The sequence below is a fragment of the Hemibagrus wyckioides genome, linkage group LG07 (genome assembly GCF_019097595.1).
Source record: "Hemibagrus wyckioides isolate EC202008001 linkage group LG07, SWU_Hwy_1.0, whole genome shotgun sequence".
NCBI lineage: Eukaryota > Metazoa > Chordata > Actinopteri > Siluriformes > Bagridae > Hemibagrus > Hemibagrus wyckioides.
In genome coordinates this window covers 25,160,519-25,175,900 of record NC_080716.1, presented here as the reverse complement: position 1 = coordinate 25,175,900, position 15,382 = coordinate 25,160,519, and the positions used below count along the sequence as shown (strand labels likewise).

At 40.8% G+C, this 15,382-nt stretch overlaps 1 protein-coding gene across 2 annotated transcripts; it reads left to right on the top strand.

The window, feature by feature from the left end:
- Positions 1-406: 406 nt before the first annotated feature.
- vangl2 (VANGL planar cell polarity protein 2) lies at positions 407-14,807 on the top strand. 2 transcript variants are annotated; one of them, XM_058395642.1, is made up of 9 exons: positions 407-631; positions 1,057-1,087; positions 5,000-5,255; positions 7,236-7,353; positions 8,513-9,120; positions 10,096-10,229; positions 11,490-11,625; positions 11,787-12,030; positions 12,439-14,807. In XM_058395642.1, exons 3-9 carry the CDS (start codon positions 5,185-5,187, stop codon positions 12,697-12,699), a joined length of 1,572 nt encoding a protein of 523 aa, XP_058251625.1. In that variant the 5' UTR covers positions 407-631; positions 1,057-1,087; positions 5,000-5,184; the 3' UTR covers positions 12,700-14,807. The 2 variants fall into 2 exon arrangements, with proteins under 2 accessions (XP_058251625.1, XP_058251624.1); XM_058395641.1 differs by lacking the exon at positions 1,057-1,087.
- The last annotated feature ends 575 nt before the right edge of the window (positions 14,808-15,382 follow it).

Sequence of the window (15,382 nt, the reverse complement as noted above, 5' to 3'; positions counted from 1 at the left end):
TGTGCTTCTAGAGGACTGGTTAAAAATTCCCATAAACCTTGTGGAAAGCCTTCCCAGAAGAGTTATAGCTGCCAACTCCATATTACATTCATGTGCATGTAAAGGCAGACGTCTAAACTTTTGGCTGTTTACTGTTCAGCAGAGTTGTAGTTTATACATATGGTGATAAATAAAATGATAAAGTCGATTATTTTCCTCAAAAACAACTGAACTGATGCACACGACATTCCAACAAATGCCTTCTGGCCAATCAGAATCGAGCAACGATTATATCCCAAACCTCACAACAACTCGATGCGTTCGAATCAATCAGCCTTTAATCCTATACGAGTCTGCGAGTCGATTCGCGCACTCGACTCTTTTCAAAGAGTCGTTCGGGAGGGATCCGCGGCCGCTGTTGGGATGGGAGCAGGAACATGGGGGAGGAGAAGCCGCTTCCCGGGGCGTAGTCGGTCCAACAGCCAAGGTTTGAATGAAAAGGAGACGGAAATACGAAGAAGAGGAGTGAACTGATCCCGAAAGGAAATCGAGTCGAAACGGAGCCGTTTCTGCTCGAAGCGCTACCGAGGAAGACGCACGAGGAAATTGAGTTATTTTTGTTTTGCGCAAAAGGACTAGCAGCAGCTTAAAGGTGGGGAGGTTTTTTGTCGAGTAATGAGACATTTAGTCCAAACTCTTGTGCACAGAGACATGGTAACGAAACGAGCTGTTTAATGCAGTTCATCTGACTCCCAGCATTGGGCTGATGAATGAGCGATAGTATTCACACTCATTCACTCACACAGCAGGGCTCAGGAGCAGCTCGCGCACACACACTCAATGATCTGGGAACATCTCATGGATGGTTTTGTGTGTGTGCGCATGCATTCCAACAATATACCAAGCTGTAGCGTTTCTCCGCGTTTTCTTATTCACTTTGTATAACACTAGAAAGGAGTGTGGATGTTAATAGAGACTCCACTTGATTCGAGTCAGTTTCGGAAAAGCTTCTGCTTTTTCCTCCCCCGTATATATATATATATTTTTTTATTGTTGGGGGTTTCTCTTTGTTAACAGGATCCTCACTATAATCCTTCCTGAAAGAAAGGTAAGTCGCGTTTTTCAAGCTTTTTTTTTTGTTCACGCCTTTTTCTTTTTTTTCTCACCCCCCCATCTTTTGTTTATTTCTTAGTTTATTATTAGAGCGCCTTTCATGAAATCCGCACATCAGAGCTTGTGAGCAAGCCTGCACTGATGTATTATTTATTAGCCCTGCTTCTGTAAACACGGAAAACTGATCTGAATGCAAATAAACTTTTTTTTCCCTTCCTTTCCCTAATTTTTTTTTACATTTATTTTGCAAATTAATGAGCCATGCCTGGTTTTCTGCCATTCCTTTGTCCTGGTGTTTTGAATAGTTTTGCGTGCAACTACTTTTCTGTTCATCTTTTATCTCAGCGATATCTTTGCATTGTTTGTGTTTTTTTCCACCGCATTTTGCTTTTAAGTGTTAAATGTATCATTATCTGCAGTTTTAACAGTGTCTCCACACACACACACACACACACACTAGCCATCTCATTGAGTTAGTGTAACTAAAGTAAAGCCCGAGTTACGTCGAGTTACGTTGTTGCAATGTGGGTGGTCTCTGTTGTGGCTTTTTTTAAAATAAATAAATAAATATTTCTCATTTTCTCTACAAGTTCCGTCTAGTGCAGTGTATTTGACATGCACAGAGATTTAGCTCAAGTTTAGTTCTTTTATTATTATTATTATTAGAATTATTTTCGCGCAGGCCTCAAAGCCTCGGACTCTCCTTGTGTAGGTGGAGGGGGCGTCGTTCGACCCTCCCCCGCCATCACCATTACTGCTACAGCGAGGCTTTTAGGCCTTCGTCTGCGCAGCGTTAGTCGTCTTGACACAATCGAGTAACCTGAGACCATTATCACACACTAGTTCACCTTTTGCATGGGTCGTATATTTTCCCTGAGCTAGATATTTAGATATTAAATCTAAGCGAATCATTTTTAACAAATTTGAAACCTTGCAAGTGAGCTTCCTTCAGCTGTGTTTCGAAATAATGGCCCAGGTCTTGGACTTGGAATAATAGGTAACTCAATATCTTAACCGTAATAAGCACCTTTTGGATTATAAATCAAACCTATCACACCTTGCACATCATTCTTTTGCCTTTATTTCCTCACGTATAACCTCATCATGTGAGTCTTTTGTGCATTTGGGTAATGATGTACTATCTGAATTGAGTCCGAATGCAGCATTAGGCCACATAAGAGGTCATTGGATATGTCCCAAACCCCACACTACTATACTACATAGTACGTTGAAATCGTACACCACTAATGGGTTGTGCAGTTCAGACATATTTACTGATGTGTGATTATGAGGATAGCTTTTGCTCAGGCCGATGGAGATCGGCGAAATAGACGACAGAGCCGATACCGTTCCAAAACTGATCCAATACTGACTATCAGACTATCTAATTCTATGCAAGACAATATCAGTTTCCTTCAGGATACGACAACACCTACGGAACTGATATTGGTATTGTATTAAAAATGCGATCGAGACAACCCAAATCTTTATATATAAAGCTTGAGGCAGTTTTTTGCATCATTTAAGATCTCTTTTTATATCCTTGACATTAACGCAGGGTTGTTTTCCTTTATCCTGTGAATTAAATCTTTTAAAAACACTGTTTCTTGGTGTAGAGAGTCCCTTCAGATTGATGGGCGGCGCGTGTTGGGAATCTGCCCTCGACAAATGGTGCCCCTGACTTGTCTGATCAGCTTTGCAAACAATTCCTGACGTGTGTGTGTGTCTGTCTGCAGAAACCTGTGTGTGCATGAGGAAGTGAGGGAGAAATACACACACACACACACAAAAAAAGATTTTCATAACAGGAAACCTTGTTTTTCTCACATGAAACATATTAGTTCCAGAAAGAAAGAGAGAGGGGAGAGAGACTGTAATGAAAAGAGTGGTTCTACAATTAGGTGATCAGATCAGGAATCCTTATGACCTTCAAGTCTGTTTCTTTCTTTCAAGTGTTATTTCAGGTTATTTGCTGCTCTCTCTCACACACACACAAAACCAAGTACACAAACGGATCACTGCGACATTTCTGTCTCCTTAATGCACTAGGCCTGTGTGGTCAAAGGTCACATGACCAAAGAACCACAGCCTCCATGCCATTCCCAGCTCCTGTACCCCCTTATTCATTCCCATGGTAACAGCCAAGCTTGGTCTCCCCAGATACGACAGGCGATGCCTGGGGAATGTGTGTGTGTGAGAGAGAGAATGATGAGACCTTGCTATGAAAGCATGGCTTGGAAACGTCCAGACCTAGCTTTCTGAATTTCACTCTTTTTGGCTCAGAAAACTTAGTTGCTGTCTTGAAGTGAGTGATATTATGTATATTATAATCTTTTCTTTTCTTTTTTGCTTGCTCAGGCAGTTTATGTCATCAGGATGGAGTCGTGCGTGAATGCGGCACTGAAATCATAAACTTGATTTGTAGCCTTTGTGAAAGCCTAGCTAAGTTTGTCGTTGTTAACACTATTGTGTCACTGTTAGATTTTCACAATGTGCTGAGAGTTGGTGAAATCGTTACCTTCTGGGGTCTTTTTCTTTGTTTCAGCCGCACCCCCTCAGCTCTCCAGAGCAATTCCACTCACTTGTAACAACGCAATATCTGAGCTTTTTACCCGCTCTTGTTTTTTTGAAACGTTATTAAATCCGTTCGATATTTGATCTCAAAGTCCTCTACCAACCAAAACATGCTCGTGTCCATGGAGTGTAGCCGTGTTATTACTTTTTAATATTGAGCTCAAATGGGATTATGGCTGTTTACAGTGATTTTGGGATGAAGGCTTGCAACAACATACAGAGCCGGGGTGAACGAATCATACGTTTATTCGCTATCTCGCACACCAAGTGCATGATCCAGTGTGTTGTGAAGTCTCATGTTTACTAACTATATAATCACATACATCTAATTAGTTAGCTAGTTAAATGTATTAATGCAGATTAAGGCAAATGTAGTTTGCTTAAACATTCTCCTGTTCTAACAACGTTTCACATTTCACAAAATACAAGCTACACGGCATTTCATATCGAAGACGTCCGAGTCTGTCCGTGTTTAATTACATCGATACTGATACTGAAAAGATTAATCCATCTGCTTAAGTTGTTCTAGCATCAGCAAAGTAAACTGAGGAATAGTTTGTTGAACCGGTTTGTCTGTGACTCAAAACGAATAGCCTCCAGGGATCTCAGGACCCTGACTTTTCTACCCCTACAGAAAAATAACCCGAAATGCATGCTTTGCAGAGTAATCAGTGATTTTTGTAAAAAGCATTTCAGTTTTTATTTGAAAGATTTCTAATCTTAGAATTCATAATCGCAGGTTTCCTCAGTGAAATATCTGGACTGTGTTCCCTTAAATGTAATTCAAGTCATTTTAATTAATAAAAACTGTATACAGTCACATCTGTGTGTTTCCAAACATACAGGTGACCGTATAATATATCTAAGCTTAAGTGCAGAGTCAAGAGCTCTGGGATAAGCGAAGGTCAGAATTAAGGGAAAAAACAAACTAGGCAACTTAAAACTGGGCCTGAAGATAAAGCAGGAGGATGAGACGATCCAGAAGACATGTTTCCTAAAAGGTGTTCGATGGATTAAATGAGGAATCTCCCATAGAAAATGTTTTGCTATCAGACTCTAGTAGACGGGACGAGTGTAGACACACACAAGTGGCAGTAGCGAGGTGTTTGTGCGGTGCGACAGCCCTGAAGGCAGGAAGCTATAAAGAGCTGTGATGTGTACGTGTTTGGGCAGGTTGAAGACTTTCCATGCTTCCACATTTCAACCCAACCAGACGACGTGTCTGTTTAGATTTGTGTGTTCAGAATTTTTATTTATTTCTTACTGACTTGTTATACATATTGTGGTTTTCAAGAATCTAAGCTAAATCACACTTGTGTCTCTTCCTTCACAGATTAGTCCTCCATCATCTCTCCAGCCTCCAAAATAGATTCTCTCAGGAGTAAGGTTGAGCTGCTGAAGCTGCCGCTTGCTCTCTCGTCCAAATCCATCTCCGAGCGCAAAACCCAGCTGGCCGGGGCAACAGAGCGCCACAGGGGCGGAGCTGGGGTCCACAAACCCCGCCTACCGGCCCCAGACATGGACAACGAGTCCCAGTACTCAGGCTATTCCTACAAGTCGTCACATTCCCGTAGCTCTCGAAAGCACAGGTGTGTACACACACACACACACACACACACACACAGAACCCTAGCATTCTTCCTGTTTGTAGATGTACACTGTCTATTTAAAGAACACCACCAGTGGTGTAGAGGTGTCATGCTATTTGAAGATCTCAGAAGACAATATGACGTATGTTTTATATCCTAGTAGCAGATCATGACTTTATAAGGCTTGTAGCGAAGTCTGTCGCTTCTTTGTACTTCTATTTATAACAATCGTAATAATAATGCAAGTATAAACAAAACAGGCAGTTTAACTATATTCTTTCACGCACAGAAATGACTCCATACTCTCAAGAAATGAGTCACAAAGAATAGCATCACGCTTTGTTTATTGCACCTTATATATTGTCACACAGCACATCCGCAAATCTCACTATCGTCATACTACCCTACAACTGATCGCCATTTATTATTTATATATTTAAAAAAAAAATCCTATATACATTCTTCCTTTCCCACTTGCATAGTCTATTTTATTAACTTTATTTTATTTAATTAATTATTTATTTGTTTATTAATAAACAACTCTTATTGATTCTATTTATGACTCCTTGTCAGATTTTGAATTTGAACATGTACCATGAACTGAAAAGACTGGAGAATACGCAACACATAACGACCACTGATTTCTATTTGATGCTGAGATGCCGGACTTTATTTGACGTGAAATGCTTGAAGGAGTTTTACATGACAGTCCAGGGTGTCCAGGACCGCATCTAGCAAAAAAAAAAAAAAAAAAAAACCAGCCATGCGGATTTGAAAAATCACAGATTCCGAAAACCACTGAAGAGGTTGAAGGTTTCAGTATGAAGGTTATTTTCGCCCTTCTGGCGGAAACGTGACACGAAATCGACTCGGCTTTTTTCAATTATTCATTTAATGCCTAAACCTCCTACCAGTTCTCTGTCTCTAAACCAGTAGGTTTTAAAGTTATTTCAAAGACTGCTTACTAGTGTGGGATTGAGGAGTGGGTTTGTGTGGTGTGTCTGCTGTTTTTTTTTTTTTTTTTTTTGGTAATAAAATAAAAAAGTGTGTTATAGGGTAGGAATGAATACACTTGGCTCCAGGACGAGCCGACGTCACCACGTGACTCGCGTCTAAGCTCGAACCTTGAGCCTTGATGTTTTTGTCATGTATACGTACCCTCATGTTTTCTCCTTCATCTGACTTCCAAATGAGACAAAAAACAGAAATTATCATTAATGTTTGTTAAAAATGCATGTGTGACTCTTTTTTTTTTTCTTCTTCTGTATCTTTATAAGGATAAGTTTCTATTTAAAATATATAAATCCTGAATTTAGAGAGATTCCTGTAAGCGAGTGATATACGAATACAATAGATTTAAATACAACTTTTATGTGTAAACAGACAAGTATTTTCACTCACCCAGTCACACACTGATATATTTGTTGGCAACATTATGACCACCTGCCTAATATTGTGTTGGTCCCCCTTTTGCTGCTAAAACAGCCCTGACCGCTTTCTATCAGAACCAGCATTAACTTCTTCAGCAACAGTAGCTTGTCTGTTGGATCGGATCACATGGGCCAGCCTTCACTCCCCACGTCCATCAATGAGCCTTGGCTGCCCTTGACCCTGTCGCCGGTTCACCACTGTTCCTTCCTTGGATAGATACTGACCACTGCAGACCGGGAACACCCCACAAGAGCTGCAGTTTTGGAGATGCTCTGATCCAGTGGTCTAGTCTAACAATTTGGCTCTTTGTTAAACTCTCTCAAATCCTTACGCTTGTCCATTTTTCCTGCTTCTAACACATCAACTTTGAGGACAAAATGTTCACTTGCTGCCTGATATATTCCACCCACTAACAGGTGCCATGATGAGGAGATCATCAGAGTTAGTCACTTCACCTCTCAGTGCTCATAATATTATGCCTGATTGGTGTATAAGGCATGATAAGTGTTTGTGTGGAAGTCAGCGATTTTCTTCTTTGTGTTGTCGCAGGGATCGGAGAGACAGACACCGCTCTAAGAGCAGAGACAGCAGAGGGGACAAATCAGTAACTATCCAGGCTCCCGGAGAGCCGCTGCTGGACACGGAGTCCACTCGTGGAGATGACAGGGTGAGTGTGCTTTCGGTTGTAGTTTATTTATGTGTAACTCTAAGGGGCATGTTTATCCTTCTGATGCTTGAATTTAAGACACGGTTATAGATTTCTTCCACATCTGCACTGTTTAAGTTATTCATAGTGTGTGTCCCTCACGCTTTGTGCTTCTCGAGGAGGAAACACAGCACTGGTGCGTGAAGTCTGATTCCCAGTGAAGCGTAGTTCATTTCTGAGATTTTGACAACAAAGTGGCCATGACGCACGTTATCTCGTCAGTTTCTTTTTGGAGTGCCAGGTTCTCTGTGCTTGGGTGATCTGTTTAATTTGTCGGTCACTGTATTACTGACTAATAAACAAGCTTTACTTTTACAAGAATTAAGGTTTTATATCTCTGAGCTTAGATTTTTTTTTAATGACTAAAAAATGTTTCCTTCACAACTATACAACTAGAGGGAGTAGGAAATATTATACCTTTTCTACTTTAGTTCAATACACTTCTCTCTTGTTGCTAAATAATGTTGCGAGCAATATTGTGAGTTTCTTTCATTTCACAGTTCTTGCCTTTTGTACATCTTAAACCACAGTGGAAATAACACGCAACAAGCATATGAAACTTGTTGGTTTGTTTGCTAAACATGAAATCAGCATGAAAGCGACACTTGAAATAGGGCTGTAGGAGGTTTAGAGCCTTGAAATCACAAATAAAATATGGTTAAAAAAAAAAAATAGCTTGTTAGCTTATCATTATCTAGTACAAGTATTTCAGAGTACCTTCAGTTATTGTCTATTGGTGATTGATTTTTAAGCAAATAATAATACCAGTGTAACAGAATCATCATTAGTGGTAAAATAAGCCATTAGACCACACTCACCAAAATGTTTGTGTGTGTGTGTGAGAGAACACAGATATAGGAACATGAGACAAGGACCTCTAGACTGAGAGCAGTTAATTTTGCTTTATGTCAAGTTCATCACCATGAACTTGAACCCAGTTAAAGGACAAAAGGCCTGGTTGTGCTTTGTTTCCTGGAGGAATCCTGTTACGCTGAGGCCACACCTTGCTATTTGCCCTTTTTCCCCCTTCACTAAAACCTGAAATGTTTGCATTAGTGATTGCATTGATATTTGAAGTGTTTTTAGATATGAATTTAAATTTTTTCCCCTTCTCCCTCAGGATGATAACTGGGGTGAGACCACTACAGTGGTAACTGGAACGTCCGAGCACAGCGTGTCCAATGAGGACCTTACACGAGCATCCAAAGAGCTAGAGGACTCGTCTCCGCTGCAGTGCAAGCGCTTTGCAGGGCCGATTCTGAGTGGAGTGCTGGGTCTCTTCGCTCTGCTCACGCCTCTCGCCTTCCTCCTGCTGCCCCAGGCGCTGTGGCGGGACTCGCTGGAGCCGTGCGGCACGCCGTGTGAAGGCCTGTACGTCTCGCTCGCCTTTAAGCTGCTGGTGCTGGCCATCTCGACGTGGGCTCTGTTCCTGCGGGCGCCACGTGCCACCCTGCCACGCTTCTTTGTCTTCCGCTGCCTGCTGCTGGCGCTTGTCTTCCTCTTTGTGGCTTCCTACTGGCTGTTTTACGGCGTGCGCGTGCTGGAGCCTCGGGAGCGGGATTACCGCGGAATTGTGGGATACGCGGTCTCTCTGGTGGACGCGCTGCTCTTCATTCAGTACCTGGCGCTGGTGCTGCTCGAGGTGCGACACCTGCGGCCCGCCTTCTGTCTCAAGGTGGTGCGAACTACAGATGGAGCCAGCCGCTTCTACAACATCGGCCATCTTAGGTATGTGTATCTGTGTGTCTCCATTTCTGTGTGTGCGTGTGTGTCTGCGTCTCTGTGTGTGTGTGTGTCTCTCTCTCTGTCTCTCTCTCTCTCTCTGTGTGTGTCTCCCTCTCTCTCTCTCTCTTTGTGTCTCTCTGTGTCTCTGTCTGTGTGTGTGTTGGAGTTTTTTCTTACTAATTCAGTGAGTTAAACCTATCTGGTGTGTTAAATGCATTAGAATGAAAACTCTGTTGTCTGAAATCCTGGATATAGATTTTTTTTTTTTGGCTTTATGATGAACAACACTTCCGCCCACATGTTCTATATACAGCTGTATTAAGCCCTGTAATTACTCGTATAGCTCGTCTTAAACCCCAGTTTTCCTTCTGTATTGTGTGAATTCTGGGTGTACTGTTTTAACAGCAGCACCATCACTGTAACATTACACACCCACTGTCTCAGGCCTCCTTGGGTCCAGTTTTGTGCACAAGCAAGTCAGTGTTGCATCGTCATTGAAATACAGATAGCAGACTGCATCCCAGTCTCCAAAAAATAAACATACCTGCAACACAGCTTTATTCTATTCAATCAGTCTGGATAAGGAGCAAAAGATTAGATCTCTACAAGAGTTAATCCTGTGTGTGAGGCTCTGACTGATTTAGTTCATCTCATTGTGTAAATGTTTTCAGATGCGATGCGTTTGTGACTAAGACCGAGAGAGACACACAGACAGGGAAGACAACGACGTTTATAGGAAGGAGTCATTTCAGTAAGCCTCCAGGGATACTGAGCATATAGCTCTGTTGCGTTTAAATGATCTTAACTGTAATACCGTGTCTGACCACTGGAGGGAGTATATAACCACACTAATATCTCAGAACATTAACACTACTCCCTTTCTCATGAGTGTGCTTTTGTTATAAACTTGTAACTTTATATTAAGAAGACAGTGATGATGATGATAAGTGTTTTTATTGTATCTATGTTGTGTTCCAGCATCCAGCGAGCTGCAGTATGGGTGCTGGATCAATACTACAGTGACTTTCCTGTCTATAATCCAGCTCTCCTGAACCTGCCCAAGTCCATCCTCTCCAAAAAGATGTCTGGCTTCAAGGTGTACTCCCTTGAAGGTAAGACACTAAACAGAACTTAAATACATATACATATTGGTGGATCTTTTAAGAACATTATTACAGGGAATTTAACAGGAGGTTTTCCTTTTTCTCTCACATCAGTAAGTCAGGACATAATGACGTTGAGCTCAGCAGTAAGAATAGACTCTTTAAGTCTCCAGAAACTCTCAGGTCCTCGATCCTGTTGTGTGTTTTAGCTCTTTTTGTGATGTACATGAGTACACTGCAGTAATTTATAGTATTTATACTGTTATTTTTCGTTTTGTTTTTTATAGATTACAAGTAAAATAGTATTAAAATCAGTTTTGTGGGCATGAGTCATTCGTGGTAACGTTGCTGATGGACGTTTTGATGCATTTATTTTTGTCCTACTGGTTTCCATGCATGCATCATTCTAATACAGAACTATTGCTTTGGGCTTTAGTGGAAGCTCTTGTGGCTGTGCAGAATGTGGTTGATTTACTAGGTCTCATGACCACAGCATGTTATGTAGGCTGTCCTTCAGTAGTGCCTCTTCTCTAAGAACGTATTTCGAACATCGTCTTTATTTTAGTATTATTCTGCCTTATTCACTCCCATGTAATTTTAGTTTTGGTGCGAGAGGGTAGAAAAATCCTAGAGAAGAAAAATAGTGAAATCTTTGTAATTACCATAGAGAAAAGACGCTCGGTCTTGTAATACATTAGTTAGAACAGGATATACTTTTATTGGCGAAGGTTATTTCCAAGGGCAATTTTGCAGAAGTGGAACAACGTAATGGTTCCGAGCAGGAACACACATTAAACATGACGAAACATAAATGGGTCTAAAATAGTAATTCTATTCCCCCACCACTACATGTTTTCAGTAGAAACAAAAATGTCACACTTCATTTTAGCAGCAAGACATCATGATTCCTGTGAAGATGGGGATGTGGTTTGAGCCAGCTATTTCAAAACTCATTTGGCTTCCGTCACGCCAAGTTGATCTGATAATGGTTTTTTTTATTATTTTTTTTATAAATAACAGCGAGTGCAGAATGTCTGGTTTGTGGTATATTTTATATACTGATTATTGAAATTCTATGTGCGTTGTTGCAGTATGTGCAATACATGCTGAGATATCGGAATATTAATTGTCCAATAGTGTTCAAATTTATTTATAAATAGTTTATTTTCTGTAAGCGCTGCTCGACTCCTTCCTCACCCCTGAATCATCATTTCCGTTTATCTGCAGAACGTTAACACTGTTTGTATGTGGTGTTTTTGTTTCAAACAGAAAACAGTACCAACAACTCAACCGGCCAATCACGAGCGATGATCGCAGCGGCCGCACGCAGACGAGATAACTCCCATAACGAGTATTACTACGAGGAGGCCGAGATGGAGCGCCGCATCCGCAAACGCAAGGCCAGGTGAGGGTCTCTCCACCACCAAAGCCTTAAAGTTAATGAAATCATACCTAATCCCTGACTACAACTGGAAACCTCGTAACATTTCAGTGAGGGAATGTCACTTTTGAGAAACCTTAATCAGCTCCGTATAAGAGTATGCCCTTTGTTTTCCTCGCTGTTAGGCTGGTGGTGGCCGTAGAGGAAGCGTTCACTCACATCAGGCGACTCCAGGAGGACGAGGCAGCTGTTACCCCCAAGCATCCACGGGAGGTGATGGACCCCCGCGAAGCCGCTCAGGCCATCTTTGCACCAATGGCACGCGCCATGCAGAAGTACCTTCGCACCACACGCCAGCAGCCTTACCACAGCATGGAGAGCATCATCTCACACCTGCAGTTCTGCATCACACACAACATGACACCCAAAGTGAGTTGAAATGAACATGCCTTCGCACAAGTGCGTCCACAATAACAGCTTATATAGAGTGTTTTAGAACATGCTTATATAGAGTGTTTTATTTAAAATGGATTAAAATATTTTTAGATCAGTGTGATTTCTAGACAAGAACAGACCAAGTCCTGGGTATCTGATGACCTCTAATAAATATAAATGAAAGGTTTTTAGCTCTACATTTAAAAGAAGGCAGCTATGTTTTCACATCTCGTGTTATTTCCCATCAGTCTGTGTTCATGACCTAAAACAACAACTCTACTAAAGCTCTCAAGATCATGTCGTCTAACTAATGAGTCAATGTGACTGGATTCATATTACAAAAATGCTCAACTGAGACTGTTAAGAATGTGAAAGCTGAGTTTCCTTCTCTCTGTGCTTCAGGCCTTCTTGGAGCGTTACCTGACAGCCGGTCCCACCATGCAGTACCAGCGTGAAAATGGCAGGGGGCGCCAGTGGACGCTGGTTAGCGAAGAGCCCGTGACCTCCGCATTACGCCAGGGCCTCGTTTTCTCGCTCCGTCGTCTCGACTTTTCCCTCGTCGTTACGGTGACGGCGCTTCCCTTCCTAACGCTTGGGGAGGAGTTCATCGACCCCAAGAGCCACAAGTTTGTCATGAGGCTGCAGTCTGAAACGTCAGTGTAGAAAGAGGTACAGAGAAAAGAGTGTAGCAAACAGGAAGAAGGCTCGAAGATTCCGAGAGAGAAAGAACCACTTCTTTTTAACTATTTTTATAACACTGAGCCTTTTTTTTTTTTTTTTAATTCGTCTGGGGTTTTTTTTTTTCTTTTAATACATACATGGTTTGGACTGAACTGTTCTTCACATTTCAAACTGAAAGACTGCATGCATTCTGCAACCACATCAAGTTAGTGTCACTTTAGCCCCTTTAGGAAGTGTTGCTTAGTGAAGAGGTTTTTATGCGACACTTCACCCAGTGTGCAACTGTCAGTAGTTCTTGTTCACAAGTCAAGCAGTCCCACTGCACGTAATGAAGCCAGCTATAAAGCAGAATGTTTAGGGTCTTTAGAACTAAATACGTCCTCAAAACTTGTTTCTTCGTTCATCAGAAACACCTGAGCACGGAGAACACAGACCCAGTGTTAAACACGCATTGTACAAATCATTAATGTGAAAAGGGGTTCCCCATTACCTAAATAGTTCTTCCCTATTTCTTTGTTGGTCTAAATATTCAGAGCACATTACATTTGTACAATGCTACAGTCTGTGCTTTGGACCAGTTAAACAGCCAACATCTAGACAATAAATCCTGACATTTGATTTACTTCCTTTAGTCGATTCAGAGTCAGATCACTTTCCAAATGTCACACTGCTTCGTATGGAAGTGAACTGAGATCGGTGTGTTCACGTGTGCTTAAAGAATGACCATGTGGAAGGAAAGGGTTCTATTTGAAATAGGTTAACACTGTATGTTGTAAAGTTCACCATTAGAGTTGAGTCATTTACTGCAGAAATGAATCAACTAGTATTTAGCCATCTACCGTTTTCCTGTTACAGGCTGCCTGTGGCAACATATCAGCAGTGTAACAAACACTGAGTGGAAAATAAATAGCTGAACCAAAGCTGAATGGAAAAAAATAAAAATCGGATATTGAACACTTTCTCCTTCTAATGTTTTAAAAATAATAACAATAATTCAGGAAACACTATCAAGGCACCATCATTAGCATCTCCGTTGTCTGCTGCTTCCTAGACCTCAATTCACAGCCTTGTTACACTACTGTAATTAAAACTCTACTGTGCTTTACATCATCATGCGTCTCTACAGTCATCTTTGCGAACAGTGTGTTTACTACATGTTTACGTCTTTCAGCTGGAAACACTACATATTTCATTGTAAATAGGAATCTACATCACCAAGGGCTTGTGAAAAGTCTCCTTCCTCTAGTGAATGTGTGTAACAGTTCACCTCTATGCTAACGCTGCTACACTGTTAGCATTATGCAAGCAGGACCGTGTTAGCCTTCATTCGTAAGGATCGTTCATGGTTTAGGGTGAACTGTCTGTGTTTTTTATTCTAAAAATGATCAAGAGGCCTTTTTAAATGTTAACATTGTTTACATTTTGGAAAAAAAAAAACTTTTACCAGTTATTTACGGATTCCTTCAGAATAAGGAAGGAAAGTGTTTCGTGTAATTTTCGTGGAAAGTGTGTTGCAATGTTGTGATCATCTGTGGGGGGGGGGTGGGGGGGGTGATGCAAAACTACTACTATCTCTGAGCTGTCAAAATCAGTCATTCCATTCAGACCAGGACTATTTTCCTCTACTTCATGTAGCGTGTCGTGACGTTAGCGTAGTAATACGTGGGGGGAGTGAACCTTCGCACAAAATGGGGCGGGGCACAAAATTCCCCCTACCGCTTGCCTTATAATTCAAACATATCTCTTTATAAGTCTCATGTAGCGAAACCCTCTGCCTTCAGCACATGCTACACTTTTTTTTGTTTTTTTTTATTTTTTTTTTGGGCAGCTGTAAACTTTTCTCTCTCTTTGTACATAAATCAAATTTCTCTTTCTCTCTCTCTATTTTTTTTTTAAGTCATGAATGCTACAGGAGACTGAAAGTTTTAATACATGTAGGTTGTTTCTTAATGAACCTCAAAGTTCTTCTTTAGGCCTAATGCATGCACATAGCTAATGAAGTTTTGTAACATTTGTACTTCCTCACCTTGTTCCTTTAAAGTCAAGCTAAGCCTTTAACTTTTTTGTTTTTCTTTTTTTGGAAAGAAAAAGCTGAAAAATACAGTGTGTTGTAAAGAGATTTGTAGATTTGTTATTGTGTGAAGCTTTTTTGTATTATTATTTTTATTATTATTATTATTATTATTATTATTATTTTGATAATTTTTTTAGAACTAAAAAAAATGTTACAGGCTTTTTAATAAATGATTTCAACTTGGATTACAATTCAGAATTTTTTATTTTTTATATATTTATATTTAAATGGACCCCAAATGATCTATATGACTCCATCATAAAACAAGTTGGGATACATTCAGGCAATTCAGTTCAGTTTAATTGTATAGCGTCTTTTACAATGGACATTGTCTCAAAGCAGCTTTACAAAAGAAGAGAAACAGAGAAGGGAAAAGGGAACCTGTCCTCATTTGGGTGACACTGAATGGTAAATAATGTAACTGTAACTGATTAATGTCCTTTATACACCAGCAACCAACGGCCAATGAGGAACTATTAGGTCACTGTAGTTTCTGAGGTTATTATAGATACTAATTCCTGGCTGTCACAAGCTGACCGATATAATGGCAGATCTGTGACGGTGTGAAAGTCCCTAAATGGCTCTGTCCAC

Excerpts from the sequence above, each read along its gene's own strand:
- vangl2 (XM_058395641.1), top strand. The coding sequence starts at position 5,185 with ATGGACAACGAGTCCCAGTACTCAGGCTATTCCTACAAGTCGTCACAT. Across the intron at positions 7,354-8,512 it reads CCACTCGTGGAGATGACAGG|GATGATAACTGGGGTGAGAC; the intron begins GTGAGTGTGCTT and ends CTTCTCCCTCAG. Across the intron at positions 9,121-10,095 it reads TACAACATCGGCCATCTTAG|CATCCAGCGAGCTGCAGTAT; the intron begins GTATGTGTATCT and ends GTTGTGTTCCAG.